This window comes from Corythoichthys intestinalis, chromosome 8, assembly GCF_030265065.1.
Source record: "Corythoichthys intestinalis isolate RoL2023-P3 chromosome 8, ASM3026506v1, whole genome shotgun sequence".
Lineage (NCBI taxonomy): Eukaryota > Metazoa > Chordata > Actinopteri > Syngnathiformes > Syngnathidae > Corythoichthys > Corythoichthys intestinalis.
Genome location: NC_080402.1, coordinates 48,490,253 through 48,512,562, shown reverse-complemented (window position 1 = coordinate 48,512,562; position 22,310 = coordinate 48,490,253). Strand labels below are relative to the sequence as shown.

Here is a 22,310-nt window from a genome sequence, read left to right as displayed (position 1 = left end):
GTCCAAAATTTTTCCCATTCATTTTCAATGGGAATTTTTTTTTTTTCCCAAATCAACAGAAAATGACTAGATATCATTAGGACGTGTCCCCCAAACTTCCCCGATTCCATTAACAATTATGAAAGGTGCCGCCATTGACGTCCATGGACGTCCAATTCTCCCATTCATTTCTAACGGCTTTTACTTTGTTTTTTGCCAATGACTGGCATTATGATCCATTCTATTGATAGACCTGAGTGGGGCTAAGATCTGTATCTCCACAGAGGAAAGACCAAGGTGTGTAATTTCTCCCGAAATTGCAGTTTCTAGTTATTATTATTATTACCTTGGTCTTTCTGAAGGAAAGAACAAGGTTATGTTGTTGTACAACTTTATTGTACTTTTTTTTTTTTATCATTATTATAGGTCAATAATTGTTGACGTTTTTTTCGGCGCGCCGCACAGCCCGAACCGTACCTCCGATCGGTACCGTTCAAGTATCGGCACGACCGGAATTTTCGCGCGACGATGGGAATTTTTCAAACGGCCCCGAAAAATTTTCCGTTCGCCCGTAAACGGCAATTTTCCGAAAAAAAAAAAAAGTTTCAAAATGTATCTAGTCCTACAATTTTTGACCAAATCACATAATTTGGGCATCAAAAATTCCGGGACGGTGAGGGGCATAAAAGTTGTATACAGAATTTGGCAAAAATTTACGGTTCCCCGGAAATTTGCCAAAAACTTTCCTATTCATTTTGAATGGAAAAAAAACGCGCGCTTCACAGCCCGAACCGTTAGACCGATCGGCACCGTTCAAGTATCGGCACGACCGGAATTTTCGCGTGACACAGGAAACTTTACAAATGGCCCCGAAAATTTTTCCGTTCGTCCGTAAACGGAAATTTTCCGTGAAAAAAAAAAAAGTTTCAAAATGTATCTAGTCCTACAATTTTTGACCAAATCACATAATTTGGGCATCAAAAATTCCGGGACGGTGAGGGGCATAAAAGTTGTATACAGAATTTGGAAAAAATTTACGGTTCCCCGGATATTTGCCAAAAACTATCCCATTCATTTCTAATGGGAAAAGTTCCCATTCACTTTCAATAGGATTTCCAATGGACTTTACATTGCATTGCCATTGACGGCCATGCATGTCGAATGTATTGATGCCAATGTTCTTGGATTCAATTGACTATATGGATGTCGATGCCATTGACGGCCATGGACGTCCAAAATTTTTCCCATTCATTTTCAATGGGGAAAAAACTACATTTCCCCAAATCAACAGAAAATGACCAGATATCAATAGGACGTGTCCCCCAAACGTCCCCAACTCCATTGACGCTTATAGTGGGTGCTGCCATTGACGTCCATGGACGTCCAAAATTTTTCCCATTCATTTTCAATGGGGAAAAAAACTAAATTTCTCCAAATCAACAGAAAATGACCAGATATCAATAGGACGTATATCCCAAACGTCCCCAATTCCATTGACGCTTATGGGGGGTGCTGCCATTGACGTCCATGGACGTCCAAAATTTTACCCATTCATTTTCAATGGGAAAATTTTTTTTTTTCCCCAAATCAACAGAAAATGACTAGATATCAATAGGACCTGTCCCCCAAATGTCCCCGATTGCATTGCTGCTTATGGAGGGTGATGCCATTGACGTCCAGGGATGTCCAAACTTCCCATTCATTTCCAATGGCATTTCTTCATGTTTGTTCATTCTTTTGATGCCAATGTACTTGGATTCCATTGACGCTTATGTAAGTTTATACCATTGACGTCCATGGACGTCCAAAATTTTTCCCATTCATTTTCAATGGGAATTTTTTTTTTTTCCCCAAATCAACAGAAAATGACTAGATATCAATAGGACGTTTCCCCCAAATGTGCCCGATTGCATTGCCGCTTATGGAGGGTGATGCCATTGACGTCCACGGACGTCCAAACTTCCCATTCATTTCCAATGGCATTTCTTCATGTTTGTTCATTCTATTGATGCCAATGTACTTGGATTCCATTGACGCTTATGTAAGTTGATACCATTGACGTCCATGGACGTCCAAAATTTTTCCCATTCATTTTCAATGGGAATTTTTTTTTTTTCCCCAAATCAACAGAAAATGACTAGATATCATTAGGACGTGTCCCCCAAATGTCCCTGATTGCATTGCCGCTTATGGGGGGTGATGCCATTGACGTCCATGGACGTCCAAACTTCCCATTCATTTCCAAAGGCATTTCTTCATGTTTGTTCATTCTATTGATGCCAATGTACTTGGATTCCATTGACGCTTATGTAAGTTGATACCATTGACCTCCATGGACGTCCAAAATTTTTCCCATTCATTTTCAATGGGATTTTTTTTTTTTTTTCCCAAATCAACAGAAAATGACTAGATATCATTAGGACGTGTCCCCCAAATGTCCCCGATTGCATTGCCGCTTATGGAGGGTGATGCCATTGACGTTCATGGACGTCCAATTCTCCCATTCATTTCTAACGGCTTTTACTTTGTTTTTTGCCAATGACTGGCATTATGATCCATTCTATTGATGGACCTGAGTGGGGCTAAGATCTGTATCTCCACAGAGGAAAGACCAAGGTGTGTAATTTCTCCCGAAATTGCAGTTTCTAGTTATTACCTTGGTCTTTCTGAAAGAAAGAACAAGGTATTGTTATTGTGCAACTTTATTTGTACTTATTATTTATTCATCTTATTCTCCGCGTTTTTTTGAGCCAACGCACAGCCCAAACCGTAGCACCGATCGGCACAGTTCAAGTATCGGCACGACCGGAATTTTCGCGTGACGATGGGAATTTTTCAAACCGCCACGAAAAATTTTCCGTTCGCCCGTAAACGGCAATTTTCCGAAAAACAAAAAAAGTTTCAAAATGTATCTAGTCCTACAATTTTTGACCAAATCACATAATTTGGGCATCAAAAATTCCGGGACGGTGAGGGGCATAAAAGTTGTATACAGAATTTGGCAAAAATTTACGGTTCCCCGGAAATTTGCCAAAAACTTTCCTATTCATTTTGAATGGAAAAAAAACGCGCGCTTCACAGCCCGAACCGTTAGACCGATCGGCACCGTTCAAGTATCGGCACGACCGGAATTTTCGCGTGACACAGGAAACTTTACAAATGGCCCCGAAAATTTTTCCGTTCGTCCGTAAACGGCAATTTTCCGTGAAAAAAAAAAAAGTTTCAAAATGTATCTAGTCCTACAATTTTTGACCAAATCACATAATTTGGGCATCAAAAATTCCGGGACGGTGAGGGGCATAAAAGTTGTATACAGAATTTGGAAAAAAATTACGCTTCCTCGGAAATTTGCCAAAAACTATCCCATTCATTTCGAATGGGAAAAGTCCCATTCACTTCCAATGGGATTTCCAATGGAATTTACATTGCATTGATGCCATTGACGGCCATGCATGTCGAATCTACTGATGCCAATGTACTTGGATTCAATTGACTATATGAATGTCGATGCCATTGACGGCCATGGACGTCCAAAATTTTTCCCATTCATTTTCAATGGGGAAAAAACAAAATTTCCCCAAATCAACAGAAAATGACCAGATATCAATAGGACGTGTCCCCCAAACTTCCCCAATTCCATTGACGCTTATGAAGGGTGCCGCCATTGACTTCCATGGACGTCCAAAATTTTTCCCATTCATTTTCAATGGGGAAAAAACTACATTTCTCCAAATCAACAGAAAATGACCAGATATCAATAGGACGTATATCCCAAACGTCCCCAATTCCATTGACGCTTATGGGGGGTGCTGCCATTGACGTCCATGGACGTCCAAAATTTTACCCATTCATTTTCAATGGGAAATTTTTTTTTTTCCCCAAATCAACAGAAAATGACTAGATATCAATAGGACCTGTCCCCCAAATGTCCCCGATTGCATTGCTGCTTATGGAGGGTGATGCCATTGACGTCCAGGGACGTCCAAACTTCCCATTCATTTCCAATGGCATTTCTTCATGTTTGTTCATTCTATTGATGCCAATGTACTTGGATTCCATTGACGCTTATGTAAGTTGATACCATTGACGTCCATGGACGTCCAAAATTTTTCCCATTCATTTTCAATGGGAAATTTTTTTTTTTCCCCAAATCAACAGAAAATGACTAGATATCATTAGGACGTGTCCCCCAAATGTCCCCGATTGCATTGCCGCTTATGGGGGGTGATGCCATTGACGTCCATGGACGTCCAAACTTCCCATTCATTTCCAAAGGCATTTCTTCATGTTTGTTCATTCTATTGATGCCAATGTACTTGGATTCCATTGACGCTTATGTAAGTTGATACCATTGACGTCCATGGACGTCCAAAATTTTTCCCATTCATTTTCAATGGGATTTTTTTTTTTTTCCCAAATCAACAGAAAATGACTAGATATCATTAGGACGTGTCCCCCAAATGTCCCCGATTGCATTGCCGCTTATGGAGGGTGATGCCATTGACGTTCATGGACGTCCAAACTTCCCATTCATTTCCAATGGCATTTCTTCATGTTTGTTCATTTTATTGATGCCAATGTACTTGGATTCCATTGACGCTTATGTAAGTTGATACCATTGACGTCCATGGACGTCCAAAATTTTTCCCATTCATTTTCAATGGGAAATTTTTTTTTTTTTCCCAAATCAACAGAAAATGACTAGATATCAATAGAACGTGTCCCCCAAACTTCCCCGATTCCATTAACAATTATGGAGGGTGCTGCCATTGACGGACATGGACGTCCAATTCTCCCAATCTTTTCTCATGGCTTTTACTTTGTTTAGTGCCATTGACTGGCATTATGGTCCATTCTATTGATAGACCTGAGTGGGGCTAAGATCTGTATCTCCACAGAGGAAAGACCAAGGTGTGTAATTTCTCCCGAAATTGCAGTTTCTAGTTATTATTATTATTCAATAAATCTCCGCGTTTTTTTGAGCCAACGCACAGCCCAAACCGTAGCACCGATCGGCACCGTTGAAGTATCGGCACGACCGGATTTTTCGCGTGACGATGGGAATTTTTCAAACCGCCACGAAAAATTTTCCGTTCGCCCGTAAACGGCAATTTTCCGAAAAATAAAAAAAGTTTCAAAATGTATCTAGTCCTACAATTTTTGACCAAATCACATAATTTGGGCATCAAAAATTCCGGGACGGTGAGGGGCATAAAAGTTATATACAGAATTTGGCAAAAATTTACGGTTCCCCGGAAATTTGCCAAAAACTTTCCTATTCATTTTGAATGGAAAAAAAACGCGCACTTCACAGCCCGAACCGTTAGACCGATCGTTACCGTTCAAGTATCAGCACGACCGGAATTTTCGCGTGACACAGGAAACTTTACAAATGGCCCCGAAAATTTTTCCGTTCGTCCGTAAACGGCAATTTTCCGTGAAAAAAAAAAAAGTTTCAAAATGTATCTAGTCCCACAATTTTTGACCAAATCACATCATTTGGGCATCAAAAATTCCGGGACGGTGAGGGGCATAAAAGTTGTATACAGAATTTGGAAAAAAATTACGCTTCCTCGGAAATTTGCCAAAAACTATCCCATTCATTTCGAATGGGAAAAGTTCCCATTCACTTCCAATGGGATTTCCAATGGAATTTACATTGCATTGATGCCATTGACGGCCATGCATGTCGAATCTACTGATGCCAATGTACTTGGATTCAATTGACTATATGGATGTCGATGCCATTGACGGCCATGGACGTCCAAAATTTTTCCCATTCATATTCAATGGGGAAAAAACAAGATTTCCCCAAATCAACAGAAAATGACCAGATATCAATAGGACGTGTTCCCCAAACTTCCCCAATTCCATTGACGCTTATGAAGGGTGCCGCCATTGACTTACATGGACGTCCAAAATTTTTCCCATTCATTTTCAATGGGGAAAAAACTAAATTTCTCCAAATCAACAGAAAATGACCAGATATCAATAGGACGTATACCCCAAACGTCCCCAACTCCATTGACGCTTATGGGGGGTGCTGCCATTGACGTCCATGGACGTCCAAAATTTTACCCATTCATTTTCAATGGGAATTTTTTTTTTTTCCCCCAAATCAACAGAAAATGACTAGATATCAATAGGACGTGTCCCCCAAATATCCCCGATTGCATTGCTGCTTATGGAGGGTGATGCCATTGACGTCCAGGGACGTCCAAACTTCCCATTTATTCCAATGGCATTTCTTCATGTTTGTTCATTCTATTGATGCCAATGTACTTGGATTCCATTGACGGTTATGTAAGTTGATACCATTGACGTCCATGGACGTCCAAAATTTTTCCCATTCATTTTCAATGGGAAATTTTTTTTTTTCCCCAAATCAACAGAAAATGACTAGATATCATTAGGACGTGTCCCCCAAATGTCCCCGACTGCATTGCCGCTTATGGGGGGTGATGCCATTGACGTCCATGGACGTCCAAACTTCCCATTCATTTCCAAAGGCATTTCTTCATGTTTGTTCATTCTATTGATGCCAATGTACTTGGATTCCATTGACGCTTATGTAAGTTGATACCATTGACGTCCATGGACGTCCAAAATTTTTCCCATTCATTTTCAATGGGATTTTTTTTTTTTCCCCAAATCAACAGAAAATGACTAGATGTCATTAGGACGTGTCCCCCAAACTTCCCCGATTCCATTAACAATTATGAAAGGTGCCGCCATTGACGTCCATGGACGTCCAATTCTCCCATTCATTTCTAACGGCTTTTACTTTGTTTTTTGCCAATGACTGGCATTATGATCCATTCTATTGATAGACCTGAGTGGGGCTAAGATCTGTATCTCCACAGAGGAAAGACCAAGGTGTGTAATTTCTCCCGAAATTGCAGTTTCTAGTTCTTCTTATTATTATAGTCGTTTTTTTCGGCGCGCCGCGCAGCCCAAACCGTAGCACCGATCGGCACCGTTGAAGTATCGGCACGACCGGATTTTTCGCGTGACGATGGGAATTTTTCAAACCGCCACGAAAAATTTTCCGTTCGCCCGTAAACGGCAATTTTCCGAAAAAATAAAAAAGTTTCAAAATGTATCTAGTCCTACAATTTTTGACCAAATCACATAATTTGGATATCAAAAATTCCGGGACGGTGAGGGGCATAAAAGTTATATACAGAATTTGGCAAAAATTTACGGTTCCCCGGAAATTTGCCAAAAACTTTCCTATTCATTTTGAATGAAAAAAAAACGCACGCTGCACAGCCCGAACCGTTTGACCGATCGGCACCGTTCAAATATCGGCACGACCGGAATTTTCGCGCGACGATGGGAATTTTTCAAACGGACCCGAAAAATTTTCCCTTCGCCCGTAAACGGCAATTTTCCGGAAAAAAAAAAAAAGTTTCAAAATGTATCTAGTCCTACAATTTTTGACCAAATCACACAATTTGGGCATCAAAAATTCCGGGACGGTGAGGGGCATAAAAGTTGTATACAGAATTTGGAAAAAAATTACGCTTCCTCGGAAATTTGCCAAAAACTATCCCATTCATTTCGAATGGGAAAAGTCCCATTCACTTCCAATGGGATTTCCAATGGAATTTACATTGCATTGATGCCATTGACGGCCATGCATGTCGAATCTACTGATGCCAATGTACTTGGATTCAATTGACTATATGGATGTCGATGCCATTGACTGCCATGGACGTCCAAAATTTTTCCCATTCATTTTCAATGGGGAAAAAACAAAATTACCACAAATAAACAGAAAATGACCAGATATCAATAGGACGTGTCCCCCAAACTTCCCCAATTCCATTGACGCTTATGAAGGGTGCCGCCATTGACTTACATGGACGTCCAAAATTTTTCCCATTCATTTTCAATGGGGAAAAAACTAAATTTCTCCAAATCAACAGAAAATGACCAGATATCAATAGGACGTATATCCCAAACGTCCCCAATTCCATTGACGCTTATGGGGGGTGCTGCCATTGACGTCCATGGACGTCCAAAATTTTACCCATTCATTTTCAATGGGAAATTTTTTTTTTCCCCCAAATCAACAGAAAATGACTAGATATCAATAGGACCTGTCCCCCAAATGTCCCCGATTGCATTGCTGCTTATGGAGGGTGATGCCATTGACGTCCAGGGACGTCTAAACTTCCCATTCATTTCCAAAGGCATTTCTTCATGTTTGTTCATTCTATTGATGCCAATGTACTTGGATTCCATTGACGCTTATGTAAGTTGATACCATTGACGTCCATGGACGTCCAAAATTTTTCCCATTCATTTTCAATGGGAAATTTTTTTTTTTCCCCAAATCAACAGAAAATGACTAGATATCATTAGGACGTGTCCCCCAAATGTCCCCGATTGCATTGCCGCTTATGGGGGGTGATGCCATTGACGTCCATGGACGTCCAAACTTCCCATTCATTTCCAATGGCATTTCTTCATGTTTGTTCATTCTATTGATGCCAATGTACTTGGATTCCATTGACGCTTATGTAAGTTGATACCATTGACGTCCATGGACGTCCAAAATTTTTCCCATTCATTTTCAATGGGAATTTTTTTTTTTCCCCAAATCAACAGAAAATGACTAGATATCATTAGGACGTGTCCCCCAAATGTCCCCGATTGTATTGCCGCTTATGGGGGGTGATGCCATTGACGTCCATGGACGTCCAAACTTCCCATTCATTTCCAAAGGCATTTCTTCATGTTTGTTCATTCTATTGATGCCAATGTACTTGGATTCCATTGACGCTTATGTAAGTTGATACCATTGACGTCCATGGACGTCCAAAATTTTTCCCATTCATTTTCAATGGGAATTTTTTTTTTTCCCCAATTCAACAGAAAATGACTAGATATCATTAGGACGTGTCCCCCAAATGTCCCCGATTGCATTGCCGCTTATGGAGGGTGATGCCATTGACGTTCATGGACGTCCAAACTTCCCATTCATTTCCAATGGCATTTCTTCATGTTTGTTCATTTTATTGATGCCAATGTACTTGGATTCCATTGACGCTTATGTAAGTTGATACCATTGACGTCCATGGACGTCCAAAATTTTTCCCATTCATTTTCAATGGGAATTTTTTTTTTTCCCAAATCAACAGAAAATGACTACATATCATTAGGACTTGTCCCCCAAACTTCCCCGATTCCATTAACAATTATGAAAGGTGCCGCCATTGACGTCCATGGACGTCCAATTCTCCCATTCATTTCTAACGGCTTTTACTTTGTTTTTTGCCAATGACTGGCATTATGATCCATTCTATTGATAGACCTGAGTGGGGCTAAGATCTGTATCTCCACAGAGGAAAGACCAAGGTGTGTAATTTCTCCCGAAATTGCAGTTTCTAGTTTACATTTCAAGAACCAGAAGCCATTCATTTACGAATGTGATTGCACTTTAGTTTACATATTTAAATGTTCAGATATTAAGATTTGAATGAGGCAAAATAACATGCTTTTTCTCTCAAATATATTGTTATAATAATTTGTTTCGGATGTACTGTAATTATTTTCTGTATAAAAATTAATTTGGTGTTCAAAAAGTCTTTTTGCAAACTTGAGTCTTGAAAAGGGGGGGAGGGGTGGTCTTATAATCAGGGCCGTCTTATTTTCGGACCAATACGGTAATTGTGACTCTCTTATTCTGAGCAAGTTAATACTGTTAAAACTGTTGATTTAGCAATAAATGGGGCTCCCTTATTCCAAGTAAAAATTAAAACAGACCATAGTTTTTTTCTCATCTATTTTAGGCTGCTGAAAGTAATTTAGTGATAGCAACATTATTCGGCCGTAAAATACCAGCATTAGCATACTACTACTAGCATAAACTATTTACAGACATGCCCTAGACTTGTATGATAATACAGTGATCCCTTGTTTTTCGTGGTTAATGGGGACCAGAACCCGCTGCGATAAGTAAAAAACAGCAAAGTAGCGCCCCCTACACCCCCCCCCCAAAAAAAAAAAAAAAAAAAAAATTGGGGGGTTTTTGTGTGCGTTCAATGTATGTTTATTCAGATTTAGCAATGGAAAGAGATACATACGTATAAGACATGTTTTCTCACTTTTTTCCCCAAAGTATTAAAAACAAAACAAAACAAAAAAAACAACAAACTTATGTATATGTACAGTATACTGTATTTTAATAAATGTTTTTACCTATGAATATGTACAGTATATTTTAATAAATGGTTTGCAAGCACTTCAAATGTAATAATTATAAGTTTTAAACATGTTACTGTCCCACCAAATTATTTTTAAACAAGAATAAAGAATAAGAATGCTTGCCTTTATTAAATGCTTCATTGAGTGAGTCTACTCAACTTCGCTCCATCTCCTCACTTACACATAATGAGTTGCCACAGCAACTGTTTAATAAGTTAAACAATGATTGACACATGCGGCGCTTTGATGCTGAGGCTTCCAGGGAACAACAAAGAGCAGGGTTAGGCTCGGGACAGCTCATCTGTATTTTTTTTTTTTTCATCAAAAAAAAATCCACGATGGCCTGATTCGCAAAGTTTGAAGCACAAAGTAGCGAGGGATCACTGTAAACTCATGAAGAAAACTAAATGAATTATGTGCTAGCTAACGCATTCTAATTTGCTCTTCCCAGGGCCCAGGCGGAAGCAAGGGCCTGGCAGGAATAATGGGCTCCAAAGGCGAAAGGGTAGGACACTCTATATCCAGTAGTCCTGAAGATAGTTTCCCTCTTGTAACTGAGCTGTCTCCAAACAGGGACCCCGAGGAAAGCCCGGCGACTTGGGACCACAGGGCCGCCAAGGAGCGCCGGTGAGTTTCGACAACGATGTTTTCTCCATCATCATGGCTGACGGAACCGCTGACATGACATGAAGATGTTTAAAGCAAAAAATACTATTTTGTAGTCGTAAATACTAATATGTGCCCACGAAATATTGTCGGTGTAATTTGTGCAGAAACGGCAACTTAAAACAGTATTTTATTCCATGCTGTATACCGTAGTTGGGTAATCAAATGAAGCTTCTCTAAAAATGTTGATTGACACAGTTGGTGAAGCAACTCAACATTAAACATACAAATTTCAAATTTTGTGTGCACCTTATACCTACAGTGGGGCAAATAAGTATTTAGTCAACCACCAATTGTGCAAGTTGTCCTATATGAAAAGATTAGAGATGCCTGTAATTGTCAACATGGGTAAACCTCAACCATGAGAGACAGATTGTGGGGAAAAAAAAAAAAAATTCACATTGTTTGATTTTCAAAGAATTTATTTCCAAATTAGAGTGAAAAATAAGTATTTGGTCACCTACAAACAAGCAAGATTTCTGGCTGTCAAACAGGTCTAACGAGGCTCCACTCGTTACCTGTATTAATGGCACCTGTTTTAACTCATTATCAATATAAAAGACACCTGTCCACAATCTCAGTCAGTCTTACTCCAAACTCCACTATGGCCAAGACCAAAGCGCTGTCAAAGGACACCAGAGACATAATTTTAGACCTGCACCTGGCTGGGAAGACTGAATCTGCAATAGGTAAAACGCTTGGTGTAAAGAAATCAACTGAAGGAGCAATTATTAGAAAATGGAAGACATACAAGACCACTGATAATCTCCCTCGATCTGGGGCTCCATGCAAGATCTCACCCCGTGGCGTCAAAATGATAACAAGAACGGTGAGCAAAAATCCCAGAACCACACGGGGGTACCTAGTGAATGACCTACAGAGAGCTGGGACCACAGTAACAAAGGCTACTATCAGTAACACAACGCGCCGCCAGGGACTCAAATCCTGCACTGCCAGACATGTCCCCCAGCTGAAGAAAGTACACGTCCAGGCCCGTCTGCGGTTCGCTAGAGAGCATTTGGATGATCCAGAAGAGGACTGGGAGAATGTGTTTTGATCAGATGACACTAAAATAAACTTTTTGGTAGAAACACAGGTTCTCGTGTTTGGAGGAGAAAGAGTACTGAATTGCATCCGAAGAACACCATACCCACTGTGAAGCATGGGGGTGGAAACATCATGCTTTGGGGCTGTTTTTCTGCAAAGGGACCAGGACTGTGTAAAGGAAAGAATGAATGGGGCCATGTATCGAGAGATTTTGAGTGAAAATCTCCTTCCATCAGCAAGGGCATTGAAGATGAGACGTGGCTGGGTCTTTCAGCATGACAATGATCCCAAACACACAGTCAGGGCAACAAAGGAGTGGCTTCGTATGAAGCATTTCAAGGTCCTTGAGTGGCCTAGCCAGTCTCCAGATCTCAACCTCATTGAAAATCTGTGGAGGGAGTTGAAAGTCCGTGTTGCCCAACGACAGCCCCAAAACATCACTGCTCTAGAGGAGATCTGCATGGAGGAATGGGCCAAAATACCAGCAACAGTGTGTGAAAAGCTTGTAAAGAGTTACAGAAAACGTTTAGCCTCCGTCATTGCCAACAAAGGGTACATAACAAAGTATCGAGATGAACTTTTGGTATTGGCCAAATACTCATTTTCCACAATGATTTGCAAATAAATTCTTTAAAAATCAAACTATGTGATTTTCTGTTTTTTTCCCCCACATTCTGTCTCTCATGGTTGAGGTTTAGCCATGTTGACAATTGCAGGCCTCTCTAATATTTTCAAGTGGGAGAACTTGCACAATTAGTGGTTGACTAAATACTTATTTGCCCCACTGTATATAGTGGCTACAAATGAGTATTTTCTAACCCAAAATTGGCCTACTGTTCCTACGTATTTTAGCAAAAATGTCATGTATCTGTTCAATGAGCATTCTGATAAATTTCCCAAAATTATTCAGGGGGATATCGGCCAAAGAGGAGCCATCGGGGAGACTGGACCTAGCGGGTTGCAGGTCAGGCCTTTGTGTCCAGTTGTTGAATGTGCATCACCATTGTTACAGTCACCTTAATGTTGTCTTGGCGTCTTGGCAGGGGGATCAAGGTCCTTCTGGGATCAGAGGACCACCAGGACCAAAGGGAGAAGCTGTGAGTACTTAGAATGAACTTCGGCTGAGTCGAAGCAAAATTATGAATCTGAATTGAGATGCCATTCAAGCTAATATAGTCTTAGTTTAGAGGGCTATTGACATTGGATGCTAATGACTGCTAAATTCTTAATGCCTGCATAATTGTTGCTGTCACAGGGCCTTCCTGGTCCGGATGGTAGGGAGGGAATACCTGGGCTTCCTGGCTCCAAGGTGACTGAAGTCTTAGCAGGTTTCTTACCTTTAGACCACTCGACACCTTTTTGTGTCTTCATCATGTGGTTTATGTCTTTCTTCAGGGCCTTCCTGGCAAAAACGGGGCACCGGGCGACGCTGGACTACAAGGTCTTCCCGTAAGTGGGAATCGTTGCCAGTAGAGGGGGACGCATTACCCATAAACAGTGATACCTTGACTTTAATAGGGAATTGATATAGGGTAATAGGTCTGTATAGAAATATAGCGAAACTGTCCCCCCCAAAATATTTTTGTGGGCGGGGACTGCTTTTTTTAAATGTAATTGAAGGGGAAAACTGCAGTATTTCCTATCAATTACCACTGAGCACATTTTGCTGTATTTTTTCAAACAAATTTGGAACAATTAAGCAAATATTACTGACAGACAATTAATGGATAAACCTGCATACATTCCCTGAGGCTAAGAACATTTCAAAACTTTAACCTCTGAAATTGACTAACTACCAGCATGCAACTGCCAGGGCACGTTTTATTAATCCTCTCAGGGACAGTGATCACTACAGTGGACAGTAAAAGTTGCTTTCTCCTATATTAGGATCTAAAACTAATTTTATATGGAGGTGGTTGGAGTCGCTGGAAATAAGAGACTGTTGTTGCTAATTCGCTTTGGGTATTTTGTTAGTATACAGCAGTCCTTCTCAAATAGTGTGGCGATGCCGGGCATGGGCGTATGTGACCTCGGGAAACATACATTTTGCTGTACTAGAATAAAGTGTAATTGCATGTCCACTCTGTGGGTGGCAGTGGCGCTCTCATTTTCAGAGTGTGCGCAGTATTTTTGCCCCAAACAAGAGCACAGAGCAAAGAGTGAGAGATGTGATGTGCTTTTAACAAAGCCTGAACAAAGTGAGACCATGAAAAAATATTTGTCGGATACATCTCCTGAAAGCTAAGACGAGGAAATATGACAAAGATTATGTACTGTTTGGCTTCACTTTTAATACAGTGGAAGATGAGGAATGACCAGTATATTTACTGTGTCTAAAAATGTTAGCAGAGAACAGCAAATCAATTAGACGTCACTTAAAGGCATTAGACCCCAATCGCATTGATAAGCCGCTTGATTTTTTTTCAGCGAAAACGTGCCAAATATTGCCAACAATCTTCCTGCTTTGTGTTACATCAGTGAACCAGCGAGAACTGTTAGCATCATATAAGGTGGCATACCAAATTGCTCAGTGCAAAAAAAAAAAAAAAACAACCAAACAAAAAAAACACCATAGCAAAGGAGTTCATACTGACTGCAGTAAAAATAAAAACTGTCCCTTGTCCAATGACACTGTCATTTTTGTTTCATTAATTTTTGTTTTTTTGGTCAAATTGTTTGGCTTTTTGTGCTCTGAGTTAATGATGCTAATCAATTTGAATTGTTTTAATTGATTTTATTAAATTTTATTGTTAGATCTGAAGCAAGGTTTATGTACACCAAGCTTGGCTAAAAAGAACACGCAGGAAGTCGATGTATTGTGTCAGTCCTTGGATGCCAACAAACCAGAAAAATCGCCTCACCTCAGTAAAAAATTGAAAATTGATGATGATAAATCTTGCTGGCGTCGTTCAGATATGTTGTGTCACGGCTCGAAAGGACCAAGAAAATGTTAGATTTGAAGCTAGGTTTATGTACACCTAGCTTGGCTAAAAAAAACACGCAGGAAGTCAATGTAGCTTCTCCCCCAGCTGCTGTCATAGCAACCTTCTTTATTCAGGGGAAAACAATAGGATGGGAGGGGTCAGGATGAATGTTAACTGAATGCACAACAATTTCAACATTTATATTTCAATGTGAAATGATCAAGAAATGTACCTTGAGTGTATGTTTACAGTTTGGATGTGACTTGCCAGCCGAGGTCACAGAGTATGTGTTGTGATAGTTAGTAGAAGGGAAATTGATATTGAAAATATTAAATGAATTGAACTGAAAATACCTATTGACGGCAATAGACGCTCAATCCATTTCAGCTGGGAGCAGCTGAAAGCCATCTAATCTCTTCCAGCCTTTCCCATTTGAGATGGATTGGACGTCTACTGCTGCTAATGGCAGCCAAATAGGTAGGATAAGTGAGGTCATGAGAGATTTATGAAACAAACCCCCAAAAATAAATAAATGAAATTCCCAGATCAAAATTCACACGGTTCAAATGGATTGGATGTCAATTGCCACTGTAGCAGTGAATGAGTTGAGTAAATGAGTTGAACCAGTACTTATGGTGGAAAACACTCAGGTGACTTGAAGTTCCGCTCTAAGACCCCCAATTTGGCCAAATTTCAAAATTGGCCGATATGTGTGATCAAGGGCGTAGGTTTGGTCGCAATATTGATAGGGACTATATAACAGCATAACCTCCATGTACACTTTTTGCTTGAGACGGGACATTAATAAGACCAAGCAGATTGGGTGAACGGTGGTCAGGGCTACACTTCTCACCAATGTGAACCAAATTACTTGATAGGCTAAATTATTAATGCAAAATCAAGCAGTACAAATTCATTTACCTTCGACACTGCAAATTTATAACGTCTTAATCTGATCATTTTTCTTAAATCTAGTCGAATACTTTTCTCCATCTTGTTCTGAGTGTTCAAGGCTGGTTAACAGATTAATGCATCAGATTCTTCCACTTACTTTAAGTAAATATTACTATTACTACAGGATTTGTTTTTATTAAGGCCATACAACTACAAGTTGGTCATTTTTCACCTAAACCAAGGAAAAAAATAATGTTTTGATGAACAATATTCTTAAATAAAGAACATTTCTGACAAATTTTTTAAAGTTTATTTTCAGCTAGGTATTTTTCTCATTTCAAGAAATCTGAGTAAAATTTACTTGAAGCACTAGGAGATAATTTCACTTCTTTCTAGTAGATTTACACTGAAAACAAGATTTTTTTTTTTTTCTTGGGGGGCTTGCAGTGCATATGTATTGATTTCGGTTGTACACCGTTTGATTAAACCTTTGTTTATACAAAACTACTAAAGAAACATTTTGAAAACTTCCAGAGTAAGTGTCTGGATTTTATAAGCAAATTTAAATAGCAATATGTAAACGCAGAGGTGGCTAGAGTAGCCAAAACCTTTACTGAAGTAAGAGTACTGTTACTTCAAAATAGTATTACTCAAGTAAGAGTAAAAGTAGTCATCCAAAAAATGTACTCAAGTACAAGTAAAAAAGTTTACAGTGAAAAGAATACTCATGTAAGAGAAACATTTTGAGTAACTGCTTATTTTTGTTTGATTTTTTTTTTTTAAACAATGGTATATGAATTGTTGTTATAATGATACTGGACAATAACACATTACATAACCACATTAAGCCAAAGAAATACACAAAACCCCTCCCCAAAAAAATCACCTCTGGTGGAGAAAACAGTTCTTGTTTTAATAGTGAAGAATTCCTCCATTATTCATATTTGGAAATCAAAATGAGGATATATATCTGGTTTTCCTTGGTCAATCAGTGCCAAATAAAAACTGGGATAGAGGTTGAAATCCGCATTTTCGAGTCATGTTGAGAGCAGCGCTCAATGTCAAATACTTCATTTTTTACGGTGCTAAAGACCACATGATTGAGCTGGCTGACGTGAAGCTAGAACGGCAAGCTTGCATCTGATTAGTATAAAGGAGTCATGTGATTATTTTTGCGATGTCTCATTGGGGAAATCGGTAGAGCTACTTGCTACTACTACAGCTGTTATAGCTTCCCGGCATCGCTGGCAAAAACAATAATCCAATTAATGTAATAATCTCTTGTTTATTTAGCACCTTTGGATAACTTTGAGGGTCCAACTGAATGTAAAAGAGTGCTTATTCACCACCACAAAAGCTTCGGGAGCAAAATAGTATCAGGGTGAAACATTTTACAGAACATCGGCTGTGAACACATGTGTGAATGTAGGGCGGGGGTCAAGTCATCAGCCAATCAAATTTGCGTTTGAGGGGGAGAAAAATGGACTAGCACATTCAGCAAGTGAAGAAGGGTCAATGTAAGTCTGAACATATTGAAAGTATAGTAATTCTCTTAATAATGGTAGGGTTAATTCTTTCCTTACAACATGGGAGGACAATTTAAATTACCTATATAACTGAAGTCATTAAATTATGCAAATAAGGTTGCGTAAAAGTTGGTGGGGACAATTTAAGCATCCTGAAAAGTTGGTAGTGATATGTCCCTACCATCCCTATGCAAACCTACACCCTTGTGTGTGATACATCATTGGATAGCTTAAAATCTCAATTTTCTGGGGGAATAAAAATTTTGAACAGGAGGGCATTTAAAAAAAAAAAACTTTTTTTTTTTTAACAGCAAAACGCCATGCCTTTAACTAGATATTATCGCGTACTTACCTTGTTTCGATTCAAAACTCCATGTAGTATGTATCACTGAGTGTCAAGACACAGCTGTGAATGGCCAAAGCTGGATTCTTTGGGGATTTTATGGGTGAAACGTGGTAATATAACAAGGGTCGCGATGCAGAAATCGCAGACATCAAGGAGTGGTCGAGATTTTCTTTTTCATATATTTGCCATTTAAATTTTTTTTTTAGAATTTTTCTTTGTTTGGATCGATTAGCTATCATCTAACATATCAGAAAAAATGCGACAATAACACACACAAAAAAAATACAATTAAGTGATAGTTATGAGGTAGATATCCGTGACTTTTTTACAGACACCATTTTTTTCATTGTGATGTAATTTGTTTCAAAATTTAAAATATGCGAGTGAATACTTTTTAAAAAGTCTTTTTTTTTTTAAACGAAATATTAGACATCAGTTAATGATTTTAAGCTAAAAATGACGGACATTTTGAATAATAAATAAATTAATTACCTTCGTTATTTATGGCTGGGTTGAAACAAAAGCGGTTGGGCGACGTCTGTAAACGGGGATTTCCAAGGTAAAACGGACAAATTAAAAACAGTTTGGGGGCTTAATGCGCCGTGAATCTGCTATGGCAGCATATTGACATATTGTTCTATCAAACACAACAGTTGTTTTGGCTTAAAATACAGAAGTTTCTTTTAAAGAGGAGTGCAAGAGCAGAAACTGCTTTTTCAGTCTTGTCTGTGTTTTCCACCTTATACTTATAAATGCACTTAGGCACAGAGTACTAAGTACTGGTCGCTTGGTTTTATCGTTGTCAATTGGAGTTTTGTTTGTTTTTTCCGCTTTAGGGGGTCCCAGGTTCTTTCGGCCAAAAAGGAGTCAGCGGTCCCAAGGTATCAAAGCGTGTTTGGTCACAACAATATGATATGTCATGATAAGTCACGCTCTTCACTTTTTCCCCTCAAAATTGGCAGGGAGTCACGGGTGATCCTGGTGTCGCGGGACTGATGGGGTCTCCGGGAAAACAAGTATGGAAGTCTTGAAAATGTTCCTGATTACGTGAACGATAAGGCTCAACTTTGACTTGACGGGTTTGATTCCAGGGCGAACGTGGTGACCAGGGTGAGGTGGGACCCGTTGGACCTCGAGGAGGACCTGTGAGTGTTCCGTCCGTGGTAAACCTGATGAGTGGCAGTTTATCCAGATAATCCTGAAGGGAATAATCTCATGTGATGGCAGGGTGAACGAGGAGAACGAGGGCCTGGGGGACCAATGGGGGCACCTGGAGGACGGGTGAGACTGCTCAAGAAAGACCACCAATGCATCTGATGCTACTGTGTATTTTTCTACAAGGAGAAAAACATCGCATTTTGGGGGGCGATTTTTAAAAAAATTATCAGACATTGCATGTCACAGTAATAATACGGTTAGTCCCTGGGTAACGAATCCTACGCTGATGATAGGACCCGAATTTCTGCGAAGGTCGGAATTAACCCTTTAAGTACCCCCTGGTCAAAATAACTATCCAAAAGTATGTATTATGCGTCATTGTTCTGTCCTCGCCAATATGTTGGAGCTAAATCCTAGCTAGACAGCGAGCTAAACTCCGAAATGACGATGTCAGACGTCCGTGTAGTTTGCTGACTTCATTCAGCCAGCTGCTCACAACATCAACTCTTGCAGAATGATTCTAAAATAAAAATGAAATTTAATCATTTTCATCTTCAACAACATCAATTCAAATTTGCCTTTATATCTAGCTGCTGGTACAGCAATAACAATCCACACAAAAATTAGCATGTATCTGTTAGCGTTATACACCATCAAAAACAATCACATAAACTCGCCCAAAGTATTCGACCACCATTGAAAATGCCCAATACACAGTACAAAAGGTGTAATATACAGGTGTTGCTTCTGTGAATGATTCACAAGCATAACTGTGCACGCAGGCTTCCAGCTGTCATCTTTGCCCTCTCTCTCTCTCTCTCTCTCTCTCTCTCTCGGCTGCGTGACTACGGGCGCAAATATGTTCTTCATAAATATAGAAAAATATAGACCAAGATAAACACTTATATTTGGCTTATAGGAAGAAACTGATGATTCAGGAGAATAGAAGGACACTTTTTTCCAAGATCAAAATCTTTTCCCCTCAAAATTTTAAGCACTAAAAAATTAGAATAAATTTGTATTCCTGTGTATTTTTTGACACAAAAAGTTACAGTGTATCACAAAAGTGAGTACACTCCTCGCATTTCTGCAGATATTTAAGTATATCTTTTCATGGGACAACATCGACAAAATGACACTTTGACACAACGAAAAGTAGTCTGTGCAGCTTATATATTAGAGTTAATTTATTTCCCCCTCAAAACAACTCAAAATATAGCCAATAATATCTAAACCCCTGGCAACAAAAGTCAGTACACCCCTTTGAAAAAACCTACATCCCTAAATGTCCAAATTGAGAACCGCTTGTCATTTTCCCTCCAAAATGTCATGTGACTCGTTACAGGAGTGCTGTCAGCATTGCTGCAGAGATTGAAGAGCTGCGGGGGGGGGGGTGTCATTCCCACCACCATGCATGACTGTAGGCATGACACACTTATCTTTGTACTCCTCACTTGCTCGCCGCCACACATGCTTGAGACCATTGGAACCAAACAAATCAATCTTCGTCTCATCATACCATAGGACATGGTTCCAGTAATCCATGTGCTTTGTTGACATGTCTTCAGCAAACTGTTTGCGAGCTTTCTTGTGTACCGTCTTCAGAAGAGGCTTCCTCCTGGGGTGACAGCCATGCACACCAATTTGATGTAGAGTACGGCGTATGGTCTGAGCACTAACAGGCTAACCCCCCACCTCTTCATTCTCTGCAGCAATGTTGACAGTACTCCTGTAACGAGTCACATGACATTTTGGAGGGAAAATGACAAGCAGTACTCAATTTGGACATTTAGGGATATACGTTTTTTCAAAGGGGTGTACTCTCTTTTGTTGCCAGGGGTTTAGATATTAATGGCTATATTTTGAGTTATTTTGAGGGGAAAATAAATTAACTCTATTATATAAGCTGCACACAGACTACTTTTCATTGTGTCAAAGTTTCATTTTGTCAGTGTTGTCCCATGAAAATATATACTAAAATATCTGCAGAAATGCGAGGGGTGTACTCACTTTTTTGATACACTATATTTATACCACAATTATTTGGAGATTTATTTTTTCAAGAAACACCCCACCATTTCTCCCTATTATACATTAAATGATGTTTTTCATAAGCTCCTATTTCCCGGCGAGTGAAAGTTGCCAACAGAAGGAAAAACTTAATATTCCTACAAAAGCAAACAAGCAATAAGTCAATGAAGGATCCATTGTCTTTCACATGCTGACCCGTTTAGCCACGCTTTAGCGATGCTGGTGAACACCAGTTTCTTGACTTTTTGACATTTGTTGTAACAGGGTATCAAAGGTGACGTGGGTCTTCCTGGACTCCCAGGACCGGCAGGTTATCGAGGCCAGAAGGGCGACAGGGTAAGAAAATGCACTGGGGAGAAGTAGCTACGTCTTTCCGGAATTGGAGGACATTATACCACCCACCCTTCAAATCTGAAATATTTGACAAACAAATGACTAAAGTAAATTTACTTGTCCTGAGGTCAAATCTAAACTAGAAACAACAATTTCAGCAGAAATTGTGATGAGTGCTTTGCATGAACGTACAATGCCGTCAATGGGATGGACGTATACATACGTAAGTGTCAATAGCGTGGACGTATATGGCTTACAGTGACATGGCCAGTTGAATATCAATGGGCTGTAATGGTAAGTTTCTGGTCAAAAATCACAACCACCCATGTTTTTCTGTCATTGAAAATGAAGGGGAAACTTTGGCCATTAGAAATGAATGGAATGACATATATGGCCGTCAATGGCATCCCTTTAGAAATGAATAGGACAGTTTTTGGCTAATTCTGTGGGGAAACAGTCCCCCCCCCCCAAATTTTCCAAAAACTGTCCCATTCATTTCTAATGGGATGCCATTGACAGCCATGTACGTCCAAATTTCCCATTCATTTTCAATGGCAGGAAAAGATTGTGATTTTTGACCATTTACCATGACTGCCCACTGACATTAAACTGGCGCCTAAGCAAGTCGATGCCATTGACAGCCGTGCAACAGGACTTGTCCCCGTAATGTCACCAAATCAACAGGAAGTGTCCCCGAAATGTCCTCAAATCAACAGGAAGTGACCTGAAATCAACAGGACGTGTCTCTGAAACGTCCTTAAATCAACAGTAAGTGACCTGTTATCAACAGGACGTGTCCCCGAAATGTCCCCAAATCAACTGGAAGTGACCTGTTATCAACAGGACGTGTCCCTGAAATGTCCCCCAAAATAAACAGGAAGTGTCCCCAAATAAGCAGGAAGAGACCTGTTAGATCTATATCTACCACAGCGAAGCACCATCGTAATTTCTCCAGAAATTGCAATTTTTAGTTTTAAAAATAAAACAGCCTTAATTGAATGTCTTACCTTACCTCATGCAACCCTGTTATGCATGAAATACGAATAAGACAAATATTATTTTCTTTTGTTGCTTGACTAGATTACTATTATACTTAATTTCGCCATCTTAATTAGCAGTAACAGCTAGCTAAATCGCTAGCTTCTACTCCCGGAAAAACTAACACGAGTACAGATTGGAGATCCTGTTACT

At 39.6% G+C, this 22,310-nt stretch overlaps 1 protein-coding gene across 2 annotated transcripts in view; it reads left to right on the top strand.

Annotated features, from left to right (window-relative positions):
- The window catches only part of col9a1a (collagen, type IX, alpha 1a), a 130,136-nt gene that overhangs the window by 98,350 nt on the left and 9,476 nt on the right, over positions 1-22,310 (top strand). For both annotated transcript variants that reach the window (XM_057843165.1, XM_057843164.1), the window contains exons 15-25: positions 10,646-10,699; positions 10,768-10,821; positions 12,818-12,871; positions 12,951-13,004; positions 13,163-13,216; positions 13,303-13,356; positions 18,434-18,478; positions 18,560-18,613; positions 18,689-18,742; positions 18,825-18,878; positions 21,051-21,122. In XM_057843165.1, the coding sequence (XP_057699148.1) occupies positions 10,646-10,699; positions 10,768-10,821; positions 12,818-12,871; positions 12,951-13,004; positions 13,163-13,216; positions 13,303-13,356; positions 18,434-18,478; positions 18,560-18,613; positions 18,689-18,742; positions 18,825-18,878; positions 21,051-21,122 (603 nt within the window). The remainder of the gene's footprint in view (positions 1-10,645; positions 10,700-10,767; positions 10,822-12,817; positions 12,872-12,950; positions 13,005-13,162; positions 13,217-13,302; positions 13,357-18,433; positions 18,479-18,559; positions 18,614-18,688; positions 18,743-18,824; positions 18,879-21,050; positions 21,123-22,310) is intronic.